This window comes from Lepidochelys kempii, chromosome 11 (genome assembly GCF_965140285.1).
Source record: "Lepidochelys kempii isolate rLepKem1 chromosome 11, rLepKem1.hap1, whole genome shotgun sequence".
Lineage (NCBI taxonomy): Eukaryota > Metazoa > Chordata > Testudines > Cheloniidae > Lepidochelys > Lepidochelys kempii.
In genome coordinates, this window is record NC_136390.1 from 52,812,982 (window position 1) to 52,835,656 (window position 22,675).

The window sequence follows — 22,675 nt, forward strand, 5'->3', positions numbered from 1 at the left end:
GAACTTTGTGACTTGCTTTCCCCTGCCCTGAGGCGCATGAATACCAAGATGAGAGCAGAGCCTCACAGTTGAGAAGCGAGTGGCGATAACCCTGTGGAAGCTTGCAACGCCAGACAGCTACCGGTCAGTTGGGAATCAATTTGGAGTGGGCAAATCTACTGTGGGGGCTGCTGTGATACAAGTAGCCCATGCAATCAAAGATCTGCTGATATCAAGGGTAGTGACCCTGGGAAATGTGCAGGTCATAGTGGATGACTTTGCTGCAATGGGATTCCCTAACTGTGGTGGGGCTATAGACGGAACCCATATCCCTATCTTGGCACCGGAGCACCAAGCCGCCGAGTACATAAACCGCAAGGGATACTTTTCAATAGTGCTGCAAGCTCTGGTGGATCACAAGGGACGTTTCACCAACATCAACGTGGGATTGCCGGGAAAGGTGCATGATGCTCGCATCTTCAGGAACTCTGGTCTGTTTCAAAAGCTGCAGGAAGGGACTTTATTCCCAGACCAGAAAATAACTGTTGGGGATGTTGAAATGCCTATATGTATCCTTGGGGACCCAGCCTACCCCTTAATGCCATGGCTCATGAAGCCGTACACAGGCAGCCTGGACAGTAGTCAGGAGCTGTTCAACTACAGGCTGAGCAAGTGCAGAATGGTGGTAGAATGTGCATTTGGATGTTTAAAGGCGCGCTGGCGCAGTTTACTGACTTGCTTAGACCTCAGCGAAATCAATATTCCCACTGTTATTACTGCTTGCTGTGTGCTCCACAATATCTGTGAGAGTCAGGGGGAGACGTTTATGGCGGGGTGGGAGGTTGAGGCAAATCGCCTGGCTGCTGGTTACGCGCAGCCAGACACCAGGGCGGTTAGAAGAGCACAGGAGGGCGCAGTACGCATCAGAGAAGCTTTGAAAACCAGTTTCATGACTGGCCAGGCTACGGTGTGACAGTTCTGTTTGTTTCTCCTTGATGAAACCCCCCGCCCCTTGGTTCACTCTACTTCCCTGTAAGCTAACCACCCTCCCCTCCTCCCTTTGATCACCGCTTGCAGAGGCAATAAAGTCATTGTTGCTTCACATTCATGCATTCTTTATTCATTCATCACACAAATAGGGGGATGACTACCAAGGTAGCCCAGGAGGGGTGGTGGAGGAGGGAAGGAAAATGCCACACAGCACTTTAAGCACAGCACTTTAAAAGTTTACAACTTTAAAATTTATTGAATGACAGCCTTCTTTTTTTTGGGCAATCCTCTGTGGTGGAGTGGCTGGTTGGCCGGAGGCCCCCCCACCGTGTTCTTGGGCGTCTGGTTGTGGAGGCTATGGAACTTGGGGAGGAGGGCGGTTGGTTACAGAGGGGCTGTAGTGGCAGTCTGTGCTCCAGCTGCCTTTGCTGCAGCTCAACCATACACTGGAGCATACTGGTTTGGTCCTGCAGCAGCCTCAGCATTGAATCCTGCCTCCTCTCATCACGCTGCCGCCACATTTGAGCTTCAGCCCTGTCTTCAGCCCGCCACTTACTCTCTTCAGCCCACCACTTACTCTCTTCAGCCCGCCACCTCTCCTCCCGGTCATTTTGTGCTTTCCTGCACTCTGACATTATTTGCCTCCACGCATTCGTCTGTGCTCTGTCAGTGTGGGAGGACAGCATGAGCTCGGAGAACATTTCATCGCGAGTGCGTTTTTTTTTCTTTCTAAGCTTCACTAGCCTCTGGGAAGGAGAAGATCCTGTGATCATTGAAACACATGCAGCTGGTGGAGAAAAAAAAAGGGACAGCGGTATTTAAAAAGACACATTTTATAAAACAGTGGCTACACTCTTTCAGGGTAAACCTTGCTGTTAACATTACAGATGTAAGCAGTGTCAGGATGAGCTCCACCCTGACATCTGGTGGTGAGGTGTGGCAAGTTGTGGAAAAGAACTTCAGGGGCCGATCTCATTTGCATAGGCACACCCACCACGCCTAGAATGAGACCATAGCTACCCAAATGGTCACTTTGGCTGCTGTGGGATCCCCAGTGTCTCTGTTATTGGGGCAGGAAGAATAAATTGTTATTACCCTGATTATGGGAACTGTGCTTGGAACTGTACGTGGCCTTTTGTTATGATGGAGGGATTCACCATCAACTAAGTAGCACTCGCTAGGCAAGGGTCATGGGTTCCAAAACTGTGTGAATGGAGAGAGGCTGGGGACAAGTATTAATACTTGGTGGCATGGGCCCTTTGGTGAGGGCCTTACATGCTAATTGCACTTCCTCCTCCCTCCACTGTGGAATATCAGAGCTAATTTTGATTTCATTAGAAGTCTAGTTATAGGCTGCTGAGCTCACTTTGGGCTGACAGTGCACCAGCACTGGGGCTCCCCTATTATAAGCTGAATTCACTTAAGAGCTGAAATCACTGAGTGTTGTGTTAAGTAGTGGGGGAGCCTGAAGATATATTGTGGAGCAGTTTGCGGGACGGCTGGTGAAGCAGTTCGACGCGGCGCAGTGTGTGGATGGCAGGAGCTGCTTGTGGGCCGTGGAGCTGAGTGAAGGAGTTCGTGGGGCGGCTGGTGGAGCGGAGCGGAGCGGAGCGCAGCTGAGCGAAAGAGTTCGTGGGGCGGCTGGCGGAGCGGAGCGCAGCTGAGCGAAGGAGTTTGTGGGGCGGCTGGCGGAGTGGAGCGCCGCTAGGGAGCTATGGGACGATCAGCTTCAGATCACGTAAGGTGCCTCTTACCCCTGTCCCATTTCCACCCAGGTTGGGAGGTAAAGCTCCGCAGATAAACTTTCGAACTCTGGGGCTGCCCTGACCAGGGACAGAGACTTTTGGGGCATTGGACTTTTGGGACTTTGGGTGATTTGGGGTTGCTGGACTCAAGAACCAAAGGGAAAAGGGCATGCCCCAATTTGCCTGGGGTGGGTTTTTTTTGCTCATGGGTTGTGTTATGAATCCTGTTGGTGGTGTTTCCCCAACATAATGCCACATTGTTTCTCTCTGTTATTAAAAGACTTTTGCTACACTCAGACTATGTGCTTGCGAGAGGGGAAGTATTGCCTCTTGGAGGCGCCCAGCGGGGGTGGTATATATTTGTCCCAGGTCACTGGGTGGGGGCTCGAGCCGGTTTGCATTGTGTTATTGGAATGGAACCCCTAGATATTGAACCCGGCCCTTGTTGCTGCCAACTCTGACGGGCAGAAGGGTTACACATACATAGCACATGTGCTTTCGTTACAAGGTCGCATTTTGCCTCCTCCCACCGCGTGACTACCCCCTCACCCTTCCCCCGTCCCTGTGGCTAACAGTGGGGAACATTTCTGTTTAGCCTCAGGCAAACAGCCCAGCAGGAATGGGCTCCTCTGAGTGTCCCCTGAAGAAAAGCACTCTATTTCAACCAGGTGACCATGAATTATATCTCACTCTCCTGAGGATAACACAGAGAGATAAAGAACAGATGTTGTTTGAATGCCAGCAAACATACACTGCAATGCTTTGTTCTACAATGATTCCCGAGTACGTGTTACTGGCCTGGAGTGGTGAAGTGTCCTCCCATGAAGGACGCAATAAGGCTGCCCTCCCCAGAAACCTTTTGCAAAGGCTTTAGGACTACATCTAGGAGAACCGCAAATGCCAGGGCAAAGTAATCCTTTCACATGCTTGCTTTTAAACCATGTATAGTATTTTAAAAGGTACACTCACCAGAGGTCCCTTCTCCACCTGCTGGGTCCAGGAGGCAGCCTTGGGTGGGTTCGGGGGGTACTGGCTCCAGGTCTAGGGTGAGAAACAGTTCCTGGCTGTCGGGAAAACCGGTTTCTCCGCTTGCTTGCTGTGAGCTATCTACAACCTCCTCCTCATCATCATCTTCTTCGTCCCCAAAACCTGCTTCCGTATTGCCTCCATCTCCATTGAAGGAGTCAAACAACACGGCTGGGGTAGTGGTGGCTGAACCCCCTAAAATGGCATGCAGCTCATCATAGAAGCGGCATGTTTGGGGCTCTGACCCAGAGCGGCTGTTCGCCTCTCTGGTTTTCTGGTAGGCTTGCCTCAGCTCCTTCAGTTTCACGCGGCACTGCTTCGGGTCCCTGTTATGGCCTCTGTCCTTCATGTCCTGGGAGATTTTCACAAAGGTTTTGGCATTTTGAAAACTGGAACGGAGTTCTGATAGCACGGATTCCTCTCCCCAAACAGCGATCAGATCCCGTACCTCCCGTTCGGTCCATGCTGGAGCTCTTTTGCGATTCTGGGACTCCATCATGGTCACCTGTGCTGATGAGCTCTGCATGGTCACCTGCAGCTTGCCACGCTGGCCAAACAGGAAATGAGATTCAAAAGTTCGCGGTTCTTTTCCTGTCTACCTGGCCAGTGCATCTGAGTTGAGAGTGCTGTCCAGAGCGGTCACAATGGAGCACTCTGGGATAGCTCCCAGAGGCCAATACCATCGAATTGTGTCCACAGTACCCCAAATTCGAGCCGGCAACGTCGATTTAAGCGCTAATCCACTTGTCAGGGGTGGAGTAAGGAAATCGATTTTAAGAGCCCTTTAAGTCGAAATAAAGGGCTTCATCATGTGGACGGGTGCAGGTTTACATCGATTTAACGCTCCTAAATTCGACCTAAAGTCCTAGTGTAGACCAGGGCTCTGATCTGAACAGAAAACAATATTCAGAGGAATGATTAAATGTTTCTGGGAGAACCTATTCCAAACTATTATATACTGCAACATCTCACTTTCTTTCACACATATAGTAAAGGAAGTGATGATGTAGACAAGTCTTTCAACCTCATTTGCTGTTCAGCAGCTGGTTTGCAAAAGAGTGCAGCTGCCACAAAGAGACGTCACCTTGACAATAGAAATCAATGGGGAATTTTGTCAGTGTCTATAGGACCGTATACACGTTTAGCCCTGGTCTACACTAGAGGTGGGATTGAGCTAAGTTATGCAACTTCAGCTACGTGAATAACATAGCTGAAGTCGACCTACTTAGATCGACTTACCGTGGTGTCTTCACGGCGGTGAGTCGACTGCTGCCGCTCCCCTGTCGACTCCGCCTGCGCCTCTTGTGGAGCTGGCATACAGGAGTCGACAGGAGAGTGCTTGGGCGGGAGGGGGAGGGGGTCGATTACTAGACTAGACACGATAAATCGATCCCTGCTGGATTGATCGCTGCCCGCTGATCTGGCGGGTAGTGTAGACATACCCTTAATGATCAAATGCACATACTGGAAATGTTATCCATGACTGCGACCTTGAAGTGGGCGATCCTGTGGAGAGAATGCAAAAGGGTATAATGCCTCTCTTTCTGAGATATGTCTTGCCTATAGTTAGAATGGTTTAAACAACGGAAAGCTTTTTGATGCTCCTTTCGGGAGCAGAATAACAATGGACAGGAGAATTTCATAGCAGTTGAAATGCCAGTTGACTGGGGAGAAGATAAAGAGCAGGTGAGGCCTTGGTCAGGAGCTTGAGCTGCTGCTGAGGGGTGATAGAGATGGTTAAGATAATCTAGAAAGTTCAAACTTTCCACTATAGAAAAGTGTAAAAGAAAAAGAACAATATACCAGAAGAAGCAATGGCCTGTCCAGAAGTGAGAATTTGAGGGTCAGATTCTGCTCTGTTAGAGCAGAGAAAATCCAGAGCTGCTCCACTGAAGCCAGTTACAGGACTCTGGGTTTATACTGATGTAACCAAAATCAGAATCTGGCTCTGGCTTTCTTGGCCTAATGGAACTGAAATGGCCCTGGAGTTTGCCAGAGACTGAAGAATTTACCCTAACCTTGAAACTAATATACTCATTGGGTATCTTTGAAACGCTGAAACTGTTTCTTGCCTACCAAACATCACAGAGAGTGGGACTCAATAATTGGTTACAGGGAGTATACTGGGTAATTTTAATAAAAACATTAGAATTGAAACTGCTTTGCATTGTTTTATATGAACTAACCTTAGGGCTACATTATACATCTCTAGTGATATTTTAAATGTGTCTGTCTAGTAATGGGTGAGACCACAGAGGCCTATTTTATAGGCACAGTTTGTCAGGCTAAAACAAGTTTAAATTTGCTTCCAAAAAACTTATATTTTATTTGCAGAGTAACTGGTGTTGATGTGAGTGAGAGTTGTAAGCAATGAGCAAAGATTGTTCTGTTGTTTTGTGTGCTTTGATCATCTAAAACTTTAGGCATATACACAAACAATTTGTTTTATGTAGTCCTATGGGTGCACTTTGCTATAACAAGGCAAGTAAAACTCCCATTTGAAAGGGGAAGAATAAAATATCAATACCTTATAATAAGGCATTTGTAAGAAATGTTCCTAGAAAGGTTTCAGAGTAACAGCCGTGTTAGTCTGTATTCGCAAAAAGAAAAGGAGTACTTGTGGCACCTTAGAGACTAACCAATTTATTTGAGCATGAGCTTTCGTGAGCTGTAGCTAAGGTGCCACAAGTACTCCTTTTCTTTTTGTTCCTAGAAAGGTCACCTTAACCCAGAACTACCCCCTTCTCCTCCACCCCGACTCAGTGGGACAGCTGAGCATGCCCAAGTCAGGACAGACTGATGAGAAATAGGGTAGACTCACCCCAAACTGTCTCTCTAGTTATTTTATCATTAGATTATACCAAGCCAGTGACAAAAGTGAACTTTTGTATCACCACCCTGGTTAACAAGAAGTCAAAAATGCAGTCTCCTTCAACATTCCAACACTGGACTTTATGGTGAGTGGTTACTGAAAACCAATTTAATCAGAGATAGTGTCCTTCCAATACTAAGGGATCAGCTAATTAGCCAGGTGAATATATAATTCAGATCTTACCCAATAACCATGCTGATGCCAATCCATTAGTAGCTAAAAACTAAAGGTTTAAAAAATATAATAAAGAAATAAAAGGGAGTTATTGAATCATTAAATGATCATATACATACAAATTATTTTCACTGTTCATAGATCAGGATTACAGCTGTAATAGAATACACTGGTAGCTTACAAAATTCTCTCTGGAATCACCAAACAGATTGGGGGTCATCACTCCTTGTTTAGAACTTCCTTGTTAGAAGTCCAGTCCACAGAAATGAAGCAGGAAATGAAGACAAACTAGAGATGTCTTTATATATCCTCTGCCATGTGCTTGGAATTTTACTGTGCGAAACAAAGCCCATAACCCGTTTATGGAAAATTACTGGCCCAAGATGGAGTCCAGGGTCATATGAGCATATCACATGTCCTTACATGGTTTGCTGACTTACAGGGGTTGGCCATTGGCCCCTCAGTGTCTCAGGCACGCTGAGAGAGAACTATCTGGGCAGGATGAGTTTCTTCTATGGACCTTTGTTAGAGTGAAGTGTTTTTAATGGGCCATCAACACAGAGCTGTCTAGTCTAGGTGGTAATTGTCTTCTCTTTTCCCCCCAAAAGAAGTTAGGTGTGATAGGCTTAAATGTTGTTTGTCCAATCCCATTATCTTCAAGACAAACACAAAAAAAAGAGAAAAAAGAATAGCAAACATAGCACATGCAGCATCTCTTTCTGGGGCTGACTACTTGCAACCTCACTGCAAGAGAAACACAGGTACAGCACGTGGTCTGATTAGCCACTCCAAGACCTGACAAACTTGTTCAAGCATTGGGCTGTTTAGGCCACTGCTTTTTATCTGCCTCTCTGGTCATAGCTCACAGCACTCTTAGAAAACATGCAGTCATGGCTAGCTGAGCCAGACTCTTATTAAACAAAAGGCAAAATGAGAAAGATAAATAGTAAGATGGGGAAGGGAAAGGACACATCAGGGAGGGGATGACAAAAGGAATGCAATTCTTACATTTCAGGTATTGTGCAATACTTAGCTGAAGCCAGTGGAGGTGGTGATGTCATCTGTTCTCTGACCCTGTCTCAGGGCTGGCCAGGATACTGAAGGTCTACTGCTGTCAAGGTGGATTGTGGTGTTTCAGCCATGATGGGCTTCTTGGGATTCTTTAAATTCACATGTCCTCCGGTGCTTTGTTTCCCTTCCAAAGAGTCTTTTAAGGACCCCCAAAAGGGGGTGATAGATAGAATAGTACATCCTGTGATTATTTTGCCTATTAATTAGACCTAATTTCTGACCCACCATTAATTTCCCATTATTTTCTCCTTTTGTTTACCATTCATCATATCAACACAGTCCTTGGGCATTATCACTAGACCTTTTTGTTAGCTTTAATTCAGTCTGTCTCCCTTTTGTACCTTTTCCTAAACAATTCTATATAATAGTCTGAGCTGGACTTTTGATACCTTGGACAACTTAGCATATAGGCCTCTGAACAACAGTCCTGTCACAAACTCCAGATTGCTTTGTCTTGAATTTTGATTTGAAATCGACAGACATTGGGAATTTTTATTCTTCTCTCAGTCAGTAGTTTCTGAAAAATACATATTCATTTGTAGTTGAAAGCCCATGCTGTTGCTTGAGTATTTCATAAAGGCATCTGAGTTTAAAAAAGGAAGAAGCTGAAAATGGCTGACAGTTTAAGAAATTGGATGGTAACAGACTGCAACTCCCAATGATGATTGAACCTGGTGATATCCTGAACATAAAGAGCCCACAACCAGTGGTTAGCTGTTTCCATCTCTTCAGACATAACAGGCTTCAGATTCCCATACAGAGTAATCCTGGACTCTAATTTCATAGATTCAATATAAACAAAATACTGTACTTAAGAATATCAGAACATAAGAACAGCCATACTGGGTCAGACCAAAGTCCATCTAGCGCAGTATCCTGTCTTCTGACAGTGGCCAATGCCAGGAGCTTCAGAGGAAATGAACAGACCAGGTAATTGTGATGTTGCACCCCATAATGATTTATAGAAATATGCTTATGAATGTAAATAACTGGACATAACTGGAATATGTTTTATGCTACATATGCCATGTAACATATCTTTGCAAAGGTTATGTTCTACTGCATGTATTCATCCTATTCATATGCATGTATCATTTTTATATCTGAAGTTATGAGCATTGGCTCTGTGCTTGTATTTAAAGTGTGTGCTGTAGAAAGCACCTAAGCCAAATTTGATCAACATAGTGTGAGGGGGTTATTCAAGTAAATGGAAGTAATTGGCGAACAATGGATCTTGATAAGACGCCAGTCCACATCTGAGCTTTCCTGGGAACGTTCCTGTAAAGAACTAAGTCATTCATGGACGTGTGACTTGCCTATTCCACCATGATTTCAACAATTTCCATCCCACCATCAACCTCAGCCTGGTCCAGTCCACACAAGAGATCCACTTCCTGGACACTACAGTGCTAATAAACAATGGTCACATAAACACCACCCTATACTGGAAACCTACTGACCGCTATTCCTACCTACATGCCTCCAGCTTTCACCCTGACCACACCACACGATCCATCGTCTACAGCCAAGCTCTGCGATACAACCGCATTTGCTCCAACCCCTCAGACAGAGACAAACACCTACAAGATCTCTATCAAGCATTCTTACAACTACAATACCCACCTGCGGAAGTGAAGAAACAGATTGACAGAGCCAGAAGAGTTCCCAGAAGTCACCTACTACAGGACAGGCCTAACGAAGAAAATAACAGAACGCCACTAGCCGTCACCTTCAGCCCCCAACTAAAACCCCTCCAACGCATTATTAAGGATCTACAACCTATCCTGAAGGATGAACCAACACTCTCACAAATCTTGGGAGACAGGCCAGTCCTTGCCTACAGACAGACCCCCAACCTGAAGCAAATACTCACCAACAACCACATACCACACAACAGAACCACTAACCCAGGAACCTATCCTTGCAACAAAGCCCGTTGCCAACTGTGCCCACATATCTATTCAGGGGACACCATCACAGGGCCTAATAACATCAGCCACACTATCAGAGGCTCGTTCATCTGCACATCCACCAATGTGATATATGCCATCATGTGCCAGCAGTGCCCCTCTGCCATGTACATTGGTCAAACTGGACAGTCTCTACGTAAAAGAATAAATGGACACAAATCAGATGTCAAGAATTATAACATTCATAAACCAGTCGGAGAACACTTCAATCTCTCTGGTCACGCAATCACAGACATGAAGGTCGCTATCTTACAACAAAAAAACTTCAAATCCAGACTCCAGCGAGAAACTGCTGAATTGGAATTCATTTGCAAATTGGATACTATTAATTTAGGCTTAAATAGAGACTGGGAGTGGCTAAGTCATTATGCAAGGTAGCCTATTTCCCCTTGTTTTTTTCTACCCCCCCACCCCCCCGTTCCCCGAACGTGTGGACGTTCTGGTTAAACTTGGATTTATGCTGGAAATGGCCCACCTTGATTATCATGCACATTGTAAGGAGAGTGGTCAGTTTGGATGAGCTATTGCCAGCAGGAGAGTGAGTTTGTGTGTGTGGGGGGGGGTGAGAAAACCTGGATTTGTTCTGGAAATGGCCCACCTTGATTATCATGCACATTGTAGGAATAGTGGTCACTTTGGATAAGCTATTACCAGCAGGAGAGTGAGTTTTTGTGTGTGTGTTTTTTTGAAAAAAAAAAAAAGGGGGGTGGGGGGGGTGAGAAAATCTGTGTTTGTGCTGGAAATGGCCCATCTTGATTTTCATACACATTGTGAGGAGAGTGGTCACTTTGGATAAGCTATTACCAGCAGGAGAGTGAGTTTGTGTGTGTGGTTTTTGGAGGGGGTGGGGGGGTGAGAAAACCTGGATTTGTGCTGGAAATGGCCCACCTTGATTATTATACAAATTTTAAAGAGAGTGGTCACTTTGGATGGGTTATTACCAGCAGGAGAGTGAGTTTGTGTGTGGGGGGGCGGAGGGTGAGAAAACCTGGATTTGTGCTGGAAATGGCCCAACCTGATGATCACTTTAGATAAGCTATTACCAGCAGGAGAGTGGGGTGGGAGGAGGTATTGTTTCATGGTTTCTGTGTATATAATGTCTTCTGCAGTTTCCACAGTATGCATCCGATGAAGTGAGCTGTAGCTCACGAAAGCTCATGCTCAAATAAATTGGTTAGTCTCTAAGGTGCCACAAGTACTCCTTTTCTTTTGACTTGCCTATGTGACTCCAAAACTCCATCTTGTAGAGGGGATTCTACACAGGGGGAGGGAGGGGTTTAGACCCACAAGGATAAACTATATAAAGCCTTGGGAGACCCCTCCATTTTGTCTTCAGCTGGCTCAAGAGGTAGCCTCTCCACCTCCAAAAGATACCTGAAAGAAACTGGAACAAAGGACAATAACCGCAGAGGTGTGAGTGATTGCTGGACCCAGACTAGAAGGAGGCTAGTCTATAAAAGAAGCTTACTGGAACATCTCTGAGGGTGAGATTTCATCTGTAATCACTTTCTTACTGTATTAAGCTTAGATTTGCATGTTTTATTTTATTTTGCTGGTAATTCACTTTGTTCTATCTGTTATTACTTGGAACCACTTAAATCCTACTTTTTGTATTTAATAAAATCACTTTTTACTTATTAACTAACCCAGAGTGTGTATTAATACCTGGGGTGGCGGCAAACAGCTGTGCATATCTCTCTATCAGTGTTATAGAGGGCGAAAAATTTATGCGTTTACCCTGTATAAGCTTTATACAGGGTAAAAGGGATTTATTTGGGGTTTGGACCCCAGTGGGAGTTGGGTATCTGAGTACTGGAAACAGGAACATTTCTTAAGCTGTTTTCAGTTTAGCCTGCAGCTTTTGGGAGACATGGTTCAGACCTGGGGCTGTGTTTGTAGGAGGTGAGCGTGTCTGGCTCAAACCAGGCAGGGCACTGAAGCCCCAAGCTGCCAGGGAAAATGGGCTTAGAGGTAGTCTCAGCACATCAGCTGGCAGTTCCCAAGGCGTTTCTGTGATCCAACCCATCACAGTAATCATCAAGTGATCCATCCCGTCACCCTTTCCCAGCTTCTGGCAAACAGAGGCTAGGGACACCATCCCTGCCCATCCTGGCTAATAGCCATGGATGGACCTATCCTCCATGAATTTATCTAATTCTTTTTTGAACCCTGTTATGGTCTTGGCCTGCACAACAAACTTAACTAAGTACAGTGTCTACATGCTATTTTTGTATTGCTATTTACTGATACTTCCACAATGCAGTGTCTGGTATATTTAGCCATTTGGGTTTATATCAGAGGCGGGCAAACTATGGCCCGCGGGACCCTCCTGCCCGGCCCCTGAGCTCAGCTAGCACCTGGCCCCTCCCCCGCTGTCTCCCCCTCCCCTCTGCACCTCAGCTCACTGCGCTGCCGGTGCAATGGTGTGGGCGGCGCAACTGCAGAGCCCGGCCTGACCCGGTGCTGTGTGCTGCACAGTGGCGGGGCTGGCTCCTGCCGGGTGGCGCAGCCGTAGCGCTGCCAGCCACCGGTGCTCCAGGCAGCACAGTCGGGGGGCAGGGGGGGTTGGATAGAGGGTAGGGGAATTTGAGGGGCTGTGGGCAGGGGGCGGGGCGATCAGACAGTGGGGAACAGGGGGGTTGAATGGGTGCATGGATTCCGGGGGGGGCAGTCAGGAATGAGAGGAGGGGTTGGATGGGGTGGCAGGGGGCAGTCAGGGGCAGGCGGTCCAGAGGGGGACAGGGAGCAGGAGGCGGTGGATGGGGCAGGAGTCGTGGAGGGGGCCATCAGGGGACAGGGAGCATGGGGGGTTGGATGGCGTAGGAGTCCCGGGGGGCCATCGGGGGCGAGAAGCAGGTGGGGTTGGATAGGGGTCAGGGGCTGGGCCATACCTAGCTGTTTGGGGAGGCACAGCCTCCCTTAACCAGCCCTCCATACAATTTTGGAAACCCGATGTGGCCCTCAGGCCAAAAAGTTTGCCCACCCCTGGTTTATATACACACCTGGTGACTTCTGTGTAATTACACCTGCTTATACCAGGTCTGAATCTGGATTTTTATGTCCATAAATTTAGAAAAAGTATAACTCCTATTATAACCCATTTACTATTAAAAATAAATTCAGAGCTGGTTTAGCATGCAGGAGGATAAAAGTTGTGCTTCAAATAGAATAGATTTTAAGGATGACAGACCAAACATATGCCTGTAGAGATGCAAAGAACTTTACCACTGAGTCTGTAGCTACTATAACTGGATTATTAACCACTTCCTGTACTACTGTTTTCCTTTTAATCAATCTTAATATTTTCATAGAAATTCCTGTATTATGTATATGATCACAGTAAGTATCTAGAAAAAGGCTTACTGAAAAGCACTGAAACCTAATTGAATAATTAAATTAGGTCGTTGACAAAAAATTAGTCCAAAGGCACTCAGTATGTTGTTCTGGTACCATGGTGAGTCTGTAATCCATGTCAATCTATTTGCCAACTATTTTGTCTTCTCTCCTCCATTAGGGGGCAGTACAGTTGATATTTCATGGAGTCATTTGTACCCATGAAGAAAAGGAGTACTTGTGGCACCTTAGAGACTAACCAATTTATTTGAGCATAAGCTTTCGTGAGCTACAGCTCACTTCATCGGATGCATTCAGTGGAAAATACAGTGGGGAGATTTATATACACAGAGAACATGAAACAATGGGTGTTACCATACAGACTGTAAGGAGAGTGATCACTTAAGATGAGCTAATACCAGCAGGAGGGTGGGGGGTGAGAAAACCTTTTGCAGTGAAAATCAAGGTGGGCCATTTCCAGCGGTTGACAAGAACGTCTGAGGAACAGTGGGGGGGTGGGGGTGGGGGGGAATAAACATAGGGAAATAGTTTTACTTTGTGTAATGACCCATCCACTCCCAGTCTCTATTCAAGCCTAAGCTAATTGTATCCAGTTTGCAAATTCATTCCAATTCAGGAGTCTCTCGTTGGAGTCTGTTTTTGAAGCCTTTTTGTTGAAGAACTGTTACTTTTAGGTCTCTAACCGAGTGACCAGAGAGATTGAAGTGTTCTCCGACTGGTTTCTGAATGTTATAATTCTTGACGTCTGATTTGTGTCCATTTATTCTTTTACGTAGAGACTGTCCAGTTTGACCAACTCCCCCCCCCCCCCCCCCCCCCGCTGGTATTAGCTCATCTTAAGTGATCACTCTCCTTACAGTGTGTATGGTAACACCCACTGTTTCATGTTCTCTATGTATATAAATCTCCCCACTATATTTTCCACTGAATGCATCAAATCAAGTGAGCTGTAGCTCACGAAAGCTTATGCTCAAATAAATTGGTTAGTCTCTAAGGTGCCACAAGTACTCCTTTTCTTTTTGCAAATACAGACTAACAGGGCTGCTACTCTGAAACCTGTCATTTGTACCCATGGTAACTTCCATGTGACATTACATAACTCCCTGCTACTTCTAGCGGAGAGAAGCTTCTTGCTTGGCCTTGGCTAAGATCAAGCGTCGTATCCATTTCTAACACGTCGTAAAAGAAACCGGAATAGAAAGTGCTGCAACCAATGTTAGCAGAAAGCCATTAACTCTTTTTATTTCCTCTTCGGTTTACAATGGAAACCTTCCCCCTCTCTTACTGTAAACTTTCCTACGCTGAGCTCTTTGGGGGTGGAAAGGAAGAAGACTGATTTAGGTGGTAAAGTTTTTGCTATAGAAGCTTTCTGTAGCTCTGCTCTCCCTGGTGCTGCAGCAGCTATCGTTCCAGCTCTGCCCCTCCAAGAAAGGTCTCAAGGCCTGAGTTTTTATGGGTATTTGTGCAGAGGAGAGGCGCTCAGCTCTCCCACCCGTTTCACCCTTCAGCTGTCTGTGAAGGCCCATCTCCCTCCCGGGGCGGGGAATGGACTACGCTGTAGCGCTCACGAGGGGGCGAGGGCGGCTGTGAACAGGAGCGGCGGGGCTCGGTAGGGCCCGTCCCCACGCTGCCCCCGCGGCGCTACCCTCCCCGCAGCCGGCAGCCCCCGCCCGCCACCCTCCGCGCTCTGAGGGAGGCTCCTGCCACACCCCTCTTCCTACTCCCCAGCCGGGCCCGGCCGCTCCCCGCCCCCCCCAGGCTCCGCCGTTGACTTCAACGGAGCAACCTCAGACACCAAGTGCGCCACAGCTTCGCGTCCGCTCTCTGAGGGGGCGGGGCGGATTGTGAGTGGCGTCTCCAGCGGCCAATGGGCTGGCAAAGCGCCTGACAGCTAGGCGGCGGGAGCCAACAGGCGCGGGGCGGGGCGAGCGCGGGCGCCTCCGAGCGGGCTCGCGGGCGGCCGGAGCGTAGCACTCGGCGGAGGCAAGCGAGGCGGGAGGATGCGGCTCTGGAGCTCTGCGCTGTTCCGGGAGCTGCTGCGGCTCAGCCAGCCCGGTGGGGCCGGAGGCTCCGCGATCAGGCGACCGCCAGCCCCTTTCGCTGCGGCCGCCTGGGGCGCCGGCTCGCTCCCCAGCCCCGGGCGGCTGCCGCCGCCGCCCCCCGCCCGCAGCGTCTGCACCCGCTCGGAGGGGGCCCTGCAGGAGCCGGGCAAGGGGCCGCCGCTCTCCGCCAGGGCGCCGCCCGCCGACACCGGCAACAACAACAACCACAACGGCGGCCAGGAGCTCGCGGGAGGCGGCGGGGACAAGTGAGTCTCTGGGGCGGGAGGCGGGGGCTGGCGGGCGGCGCCGGGCCGGGGCGCTGGCCACGCGGGGAGATGCCGCTGGCGGCGGGCCGTGCCTGCGCTGGGCGGCGGGCCCCGTCTTGGGCGCGGAGCAGAGCGGGGTCACCGCTCGCGGGCCCGGCAGAGAATGAAACAACATTCACTTAAACACTTTTTTACCATCTTCTTTGTGTATTGACTCCTGTGCGCATCTCTCTCTCTCCCTCAAGGGCGGAAGCAGATAAATGCTGCAGACACGCCGAAAGAAATCTTGCAGTGTCCATCAATATCAAGGAAAAAAATCTCAAAATAGTGCTGGTACAGGCTTCTATTCTGAATGTCTGGTGTAAATTTATTTAATTCTAGTATTAAAATAAGATATTTTTAATGGATCTTTCTGTACTGAAGTGCAGTGGATTGCATCAGCAAATTTCATCAGGATTCAGCAGATTATGAACATGCCATTTTTAATGGCCTATAAATTATCTGCTGTAATCCGAATGGGGGGAATGTCAGAATCCCTAGTCTGGGGGAAATAGTTGCTGCTATAAACTGGAGACCAGTGATAGTCTTGAACATATTGCCTGCTTGAAGACAGTTGGATATTTTTCTGTAAAAAGCACTGTAGTGCTGTTGAGCAGGAAATACCTACATTTCAGTTCAGATAAGACCATAGTAGTAATGCTTTTTTGTTAGAATGGTATTTTGTGTGAACAAAAGTACTAGAAGTAAAGTTATGTACCTCTTGTACTAATTATTAAAGGTAACCTCAGTACTGTCAAGTACAGTATGGTCAGTTCTCTAATGGTGTTCTCAATTACACTGCTATATTGGGTGATTTTTAGCAGTTAACCATTAGATTATCTGATCTCCAACCTATAATTAATAGAGGTAGAATTAATGTGAATGTTGATTATAGATGTTTACATTGATTCCCATGGTGTATGGCTAGAGGAGTAGGTAGGTGGATTGATTGGAATGTGTGTGTTGGTCTCATGGTCCTATGAGGGTGGGGAGTTGAAAACGACAGAGAGCAGCCAAAAGCTGATTTCATTAAACTCATTCTCATATCTGAGAGGGCTTAACATTTATCGCTCACTGAGCTAAACTTATTAGCTAGGAAAGGGTTCAAACCACAAAGGGGAGTGGGACTTTCATTATTAAGGTCTAGGGAACAACACATTCATTTAAAAACTTGAGCACCTCACAAATGCTCTGACTGCTGGGAAAAGAAAAGATGCTAAAATGTCTATCTGAAGGACTCCATCTTTCATATCGGCCTTTAGCTCAGGGGTGGGCAAACGTTTTGGCCTGGGGGCCAAATCGGATTTCCAAAACTGTATGGAGGGCTGGTTAGGGGAGGCTGTCTCTCCCCACACAGCCAGGTGTGGCCCGGCCCCCGCCTCCTATCCGACCCGTTCTGCTTCCCACCCTGATGGCCCCCTGGGACTTCTGCCCCATCCACCACCCCCGGACCCTCCACCCCTGACTGCCCCCCGCCGTCCCATCCAACCCCCCACCCCCGGACCCTTGCCCCCATTCAACCCCCCTGTTCCCTGCCCTCGGACCGCCAGATCCCTATCCACACCCCTGACCACCACCCCAATTCCCCCGCACTCTATCCAAGCCCCCCTGCCCCCTTATCGTGCTGCCTGGAGCACTGGTGGCTGGCGGCGCTACAGCTGCACTGCCAAGAGCACCGGGTAAGGCTCTGTGTGTTGCTTCTCTCTTTCTCCTCAGGCTTTAGCTTATGTGAGGGCAGGTCATCCCCAGTACTGGGTGTATGAAATTTGTGCTAAATTAAACTCCTATTATTCTTATGCACACAATGTGTATGCATAGTATATTTTGTGCACAGGCAAAGTTTGCTATTTGGGTATAGTTTCATGAATGATTGTAAATATAAATTAATAATGTAACATTAATTTCCATGAAAAGAAAAGGGGTACTTGTGGCACCTTAGAGACTAACAAATTTATTTGAGCATAAGCTTTCGTGAGCTACAGCTCTCTTCATCGGATGCATCCGATGAAGTGAGGTGTAGCTCACGAAAGCTTATGCTCAGATAAATTTGTTAGTCTCTAAGGTGCCACAAGTACCCCTTTTCTTTTTGCGAATACAGACAAACACGGCTGCTACTCTGAAACCTGTCATTAATTTCCATGGTGGTTCTAAATGCAGTTCATAGAATTATTGAACTTTAATGTCAAGATAATATTTCATATTTCAGTGAGAGAAACGTACGCTGTATGGTTACGGATGCAGAAAGGGCAGCATCCTAACTCCCTAATTTGAATTCTTATTCATTCTTGTTGGTAGATTAATTCCAAAGTAGTTATATTATTTTACAGACTTCACCTGTATAACCTGTATCAATGCAGTGCAATTTACTAGTGCAAATTGTAAATAATAAAATGTCTAATCACTTTGATATGACTTAAAAAAAAAACCTGTTTGATCACACGTGGGGCTAAAAAATCACAAGCCACATTTTAAAAATCATTCTCATTGTGTTCTTTGAAGCATGAATGTGTCTAATAGTCAGTACTTACTTCAAGCTTTAGTGCTTAATGCACAGAGAGTAGTTTCTTAGAATGGCCAGAATTCAAGACAATTACGCAGTGATTTATAAATAAATAACCAGTTTCCAAATACTCTTTTTCCAGCTGAGCAGGCAGTGCTGGAATTATCACAACTTTTCAGCCAAACTGCTCAGTGCTGGATGCTTCTAGTTGGGAATTTCTTAATGCATGATTTCAGAAGATTGATCTATTGCACAAGCATCACAGGCATACCAAGCTCGGCTTTAAATATTTCTATATATAAATAAGCAAAGAATGAGAAATTAAAAAAAAAAAAAAAAGGGGGTTAACTGTTCCATAAAAATTTGTTGAGCCCCAACATATGTAAAGTTTCAGAGTAGCAGCCGTGTTAGTCTGTATTCGCAAAAAGAAAAGAAGTATTTGTGGCATCTTAGAGACGAACAAGGTTTTAGGTAATGTTTATATAGAATGTAGCTCTGTGTAAAGTGCAATATAGAAAATTTTTGTGTGTGTATAATACAAACAATTGTCTCCTGCTCTGATTCTCTTACATGCTGCCTTGGTTGTTTTGAGGATGTGGGCTGAGGTACTGCTAGTCTGTGGATCCCACCAGTCTTTTTTAAGTTATCTGCCTGTTACTGAAAAGATAGCAAACTTTTCTTTTTCTTTCCTCATAAAATAAGATCAAGGGGACATTTAATGAAACTAAAGATGACAAATCAAAAACATAAAGAGATGTGTTTTTTCATACAACACAGCTTGTGGCACTCACTGCTGTACAGTAACGGAGGTGAATAGCTTAGTGGGGTTCAGAAAGAGATTAGGTGCCTACATGGATAACGAGAAAATCCAGAGTTGTTATAGTAGCTATTTAAAACAAATAGTAGTACCCACTGTAGGAGGCAGGACGCTGGACGAGGTGGACCAATTATCTGATCCAGTATAGAACTTTGTTTTACTGAATGGCTCCAGGGTCTGCCTTTACTGCTGCTCATGATTTTGAAATGCACAGCCTTCTGCTCCTGTCAGCTAGTTAGTTCTGTAGCTCAAGTGGGAAAAGTTTGTGGTGCAGTGCTGAAGGTTTAGAATAAGTATGTATGAAGCCTATGTATGAAATTACATATTAACCTTTCTTTTCATGATTTTTTTTTATTTAGGCCAAGCACTTGAAAGTTTAAAAAATGCCAAATTTATAAGTACCTGCTCAACTTTAATTCTTCCCTTTTGTGCATATATATATATATATATATATATGTATGTTATGGTAGTCTGATTACTCGATCATATTATTTGTTTTCCACACGATCCTTGTCTCATTCAGTTCACAGGATGGATGCACAAGGGGGCAAAATTAAGGTTGAACAACTGTAAATTTGACGTATTGTAACTTTAGAGTAGTTGACTTTGCAATCTTAATAACTTTGAAATGTAGTTTTTTGTGTATTATATATAATTTTCAATCAAATATCTTTGTACACCAGAAATGGGGGGTACTTCTTTCAGAAATAGAGAAGTTCTGTCATGTTAGAAACATACATAGTATCTCTGCTTGTTAATTTGTAATTTTTTTCCTGTGATAGACTGAGTGATACTTCTTTTTAGGATTTTGTGTAAATTCCTATTTATAAAATCAGAAAAAATATTTGTGGGAGAAGTGTAGATTTGAGACAACTGGGCTGCATATGAAACAGCTGTAAAATAATTTTTTTAAAATGTCATATTTTTAGGGTACAAGAATCTGCAGAAGTTGTCATGGCTGTTTTAGTCATTCAGTCTACGTCATGGGCCAAAAGCAGTATTTCCAGAACTTCTGTACTTGGCTGTGTCTAGCCTGAATGTACTGAGATGTTTCCTTGAATTCTATTTTCAGCATAATGCACATGATTCTTCCTACCTCTTGTATTTTAGAGCAGGGGAAAGAAAATCTTTTATTGACGTGAGACCACTGTGGCCCTGGTCGCTAGAGGGGCCACACTGAGAATACTCAGGGCAAGCTGCAAAGACTAGGGCAGATGATCTGCAAAACTGGTGGTTTGTTCTATAATTAGATTTTACCAACCCAGGGATGAAACAGATTCTGTAATACCTTACTGATTCTCAAGAAGCTAAAATACAGCTCCTCTTAAGCAATCTAGCTTTTGGCTCCCACCCAGACAGCCAAGTCTAACGTAGCGAGCATTACTTAAAATCTTATTCACCATATATGATAGTCTACTAGCCCCAAGAAATCAGACACATTACCCACCAGGTCAATTAATATTTCAGATCTTGCCCAAATACACACATACAGCCAAGTCTTGTTAACTAATCTAAGATTTATTTAAGAAAGAAAAGAATGTTATACATACAGATAAGAATAAAAGCCTTGGGTAAGTTTCATAGCGAGATGACATGCTGCTGATTTGTAAAACTCCTTCCAGAATCAGTTCAATTAGGTTATAGTCCAATAGGCAGTCCATGTGTAGAGTTTGTTCAAATTTTTCTATGAGAATTTGTCGGGGTAGTCCAGGGCACACCTGGAGATCTCAGTCTTGTGACTGGAACTTCCCCTGACAACGTTTAAGCGGATCTTAGATAAAAAAGGATTAGGCCCGAGACCTTCTTTTCAATTCCCAAGCAGGCTGAGAAGCCTCTTGTCATAGCAGGACAGTTGGAAGAATGGGTAATATACACTGTTGCTTTGAAGGAAATCTCTATTTCCTAGGCATACACTGATAACTAGTTGCATTGATTAGCATAAGGCAGTTAACATTCAAACGGTTCATAAGTAGTTTACTACAAACGTCAAAGAGAAATAAGGACAATGATATTACACCACAAGTTTCATTTAAATGTTAATATCCCCTTTTGATCTCTGGCTCAATATAATATAGTGATGAACTATCATAAGAACAGAAGTTTAACATCTACAAGATAATTAAATCACATTGTTAAATTTCTAACAGATGTAGGTAAACACAGACAAATACAATTAGTCTAATTCTCTAACAATACAGACCTCTCATCTGTTTAACATGGCTTTGGTAACTATCTACAAGGAATGGCCCCATTTACCATTTCAGTACCTCTTTAATATGTCCTTAAAAGTTGATTTTGGGTCACTTAGCCTGCTGGTTGCCCAACCGTCACTGGCTCTGTGCCACAACCACTTTATGCATAAGTTATCTAGGTTCTTTATTTTAAAAATACCAAAACACTGTGAGCAGAGCTGACTTAAAGTCATAGGTAGATCACAATAGCCCTGACCCAGGACACTGGTTTATGATTCTGAAATACAGTAAAATAGTTACTTAGGTTCTCTATTAATGGTGCTTTTATAACTTTCAAGGCTGGTTTACAAGTGATGTGGATGGTTTTAAAGGGTGAGATTAGACTCTAATAATATAGTGTATCCTTACCTAGTTAATTTATTTTCAAATCCAGCCCAGGTTACATAGAAAGTGCCATACAAGAACAGACCAGTGGTTCATTTGATCCAGTATCTGACAGTGGTCAGTACTGAAGGTTCAAGAAACCCAATTATGCAGGTGTATAGGAAAGCCTTTTTCCTAATCCCTGTCCGTTAGAAACTGGCTCATGCCCTCAAATAGCAACTTTTGAACCCTCCCAAAACTCTGGTTTTTGGTGTGTGGTTTTTTAATAATGTCTTTACTACTACATCTCTCTGGATGTATATACATATTTAGTCCTCTTGAATCCAGCTAATCTCTTAGCATCTATAATATGATGAGGCTACAAGTTTCACAGGCTAATTTTACTTGGCGTGGAAGAGATGTGTGTATCAATTTAAAATTTGCCACCTTTCAGTTGCTGTGAGCTCCTTATTCTTGGATTATGCGAAGGTGAATAGAAGTGATCAATTCATACCAATTTATTTACATTATTGGTTATTTTATAAACTGTTTTGTCCCCTGTTATCCATTCCCCCTCCAAAGTAAACAGTACCAGTTTTTCATAAGGAAGTTTCTTCATAGCTCTAATAATTGTTTGTCTGGTAGGTAGTGGTAATGACAAGAAAGTTAACACCAGATTAAGGTGGTTGAGCATCCAATGTGAAATGAATTGATGGTCTCAGTCAGTTTCCTACTGGGTAGGTGTCTATGGGTATGTCTACACTGCAATTAAAAACCTACAGTTGGCCTGTGGCAGCTGACTTCACCTTGGCCATGGCACAGTTTAATTGCTGTGTAGATGTTCAGGCTCGGGCTGGAGCCTGGGCTCTAGGACCCTGAGCGATTGGAGGGTCCCGGAGCTCAGACTGCAGCCCAAACCCAAACTTCTACACCTCAGTTAAATAGCCCCTTAGCCCAAACCCTTTAGCCCAAGTCAGCTGACACAGGTGAGCCACGGTTGTCTAACTGCAGTGTAGACATACCCTCTAGGACAAAAATCAACAGCGCATTTGACACTTCAGTTTTCTATTTAAAAAAACAATCTATTAATTTTGTGTGAGATTGACTCTTGTGAACAGCCCTGCAGTTCTGTAGGTTGGCTCCATGCTGGGGTAGAGGGGAATAAGGGCAAGGTTGAGGTGGCTGGATCCTTGCTCACATGGTCTGTATGTTCTAGAACCTTTATGTTAAGTGGTAGTGTGGGGCAACCTCCATTATTCCAGCCCATCGACTAGA

General features: G+C 45.3%; 1 protein-coding gene across 5 annotated transcripts in view; it reads left to right on the forward strand.

The window, feature by feature from the left end:
* The first annotated feature begins 15,093 nt into the window (after nt 1-15,093).
* The window catches only part of GLS (glutaminase), a 104,701-nt gene continuing 97,119 nt past the window's right edge, over nt 15,094-22,675 (forward strand). For 2 of the 5 annotated variants that reach the window (XM_073306196.2, XM_073306199.2), the window contains exon 1: nt 15,094-15,489. In XM_073306196.2, coding sequence (XP_073162297.1) covers nt 15,182-15,489 — 308 coding nt within the window. In that variant the 5' untranslated portion in view covers nt 15,094-15,181. Of the gene's footprint in view, nt 15,490-15,734; nt 15,823-22,675 lie in introns of all 5 variants that reach the window. The other 3 variants (XM_073306200.2, XM_073306198.2, XM_073306202.2) reach the window with 3 other exon arrangements.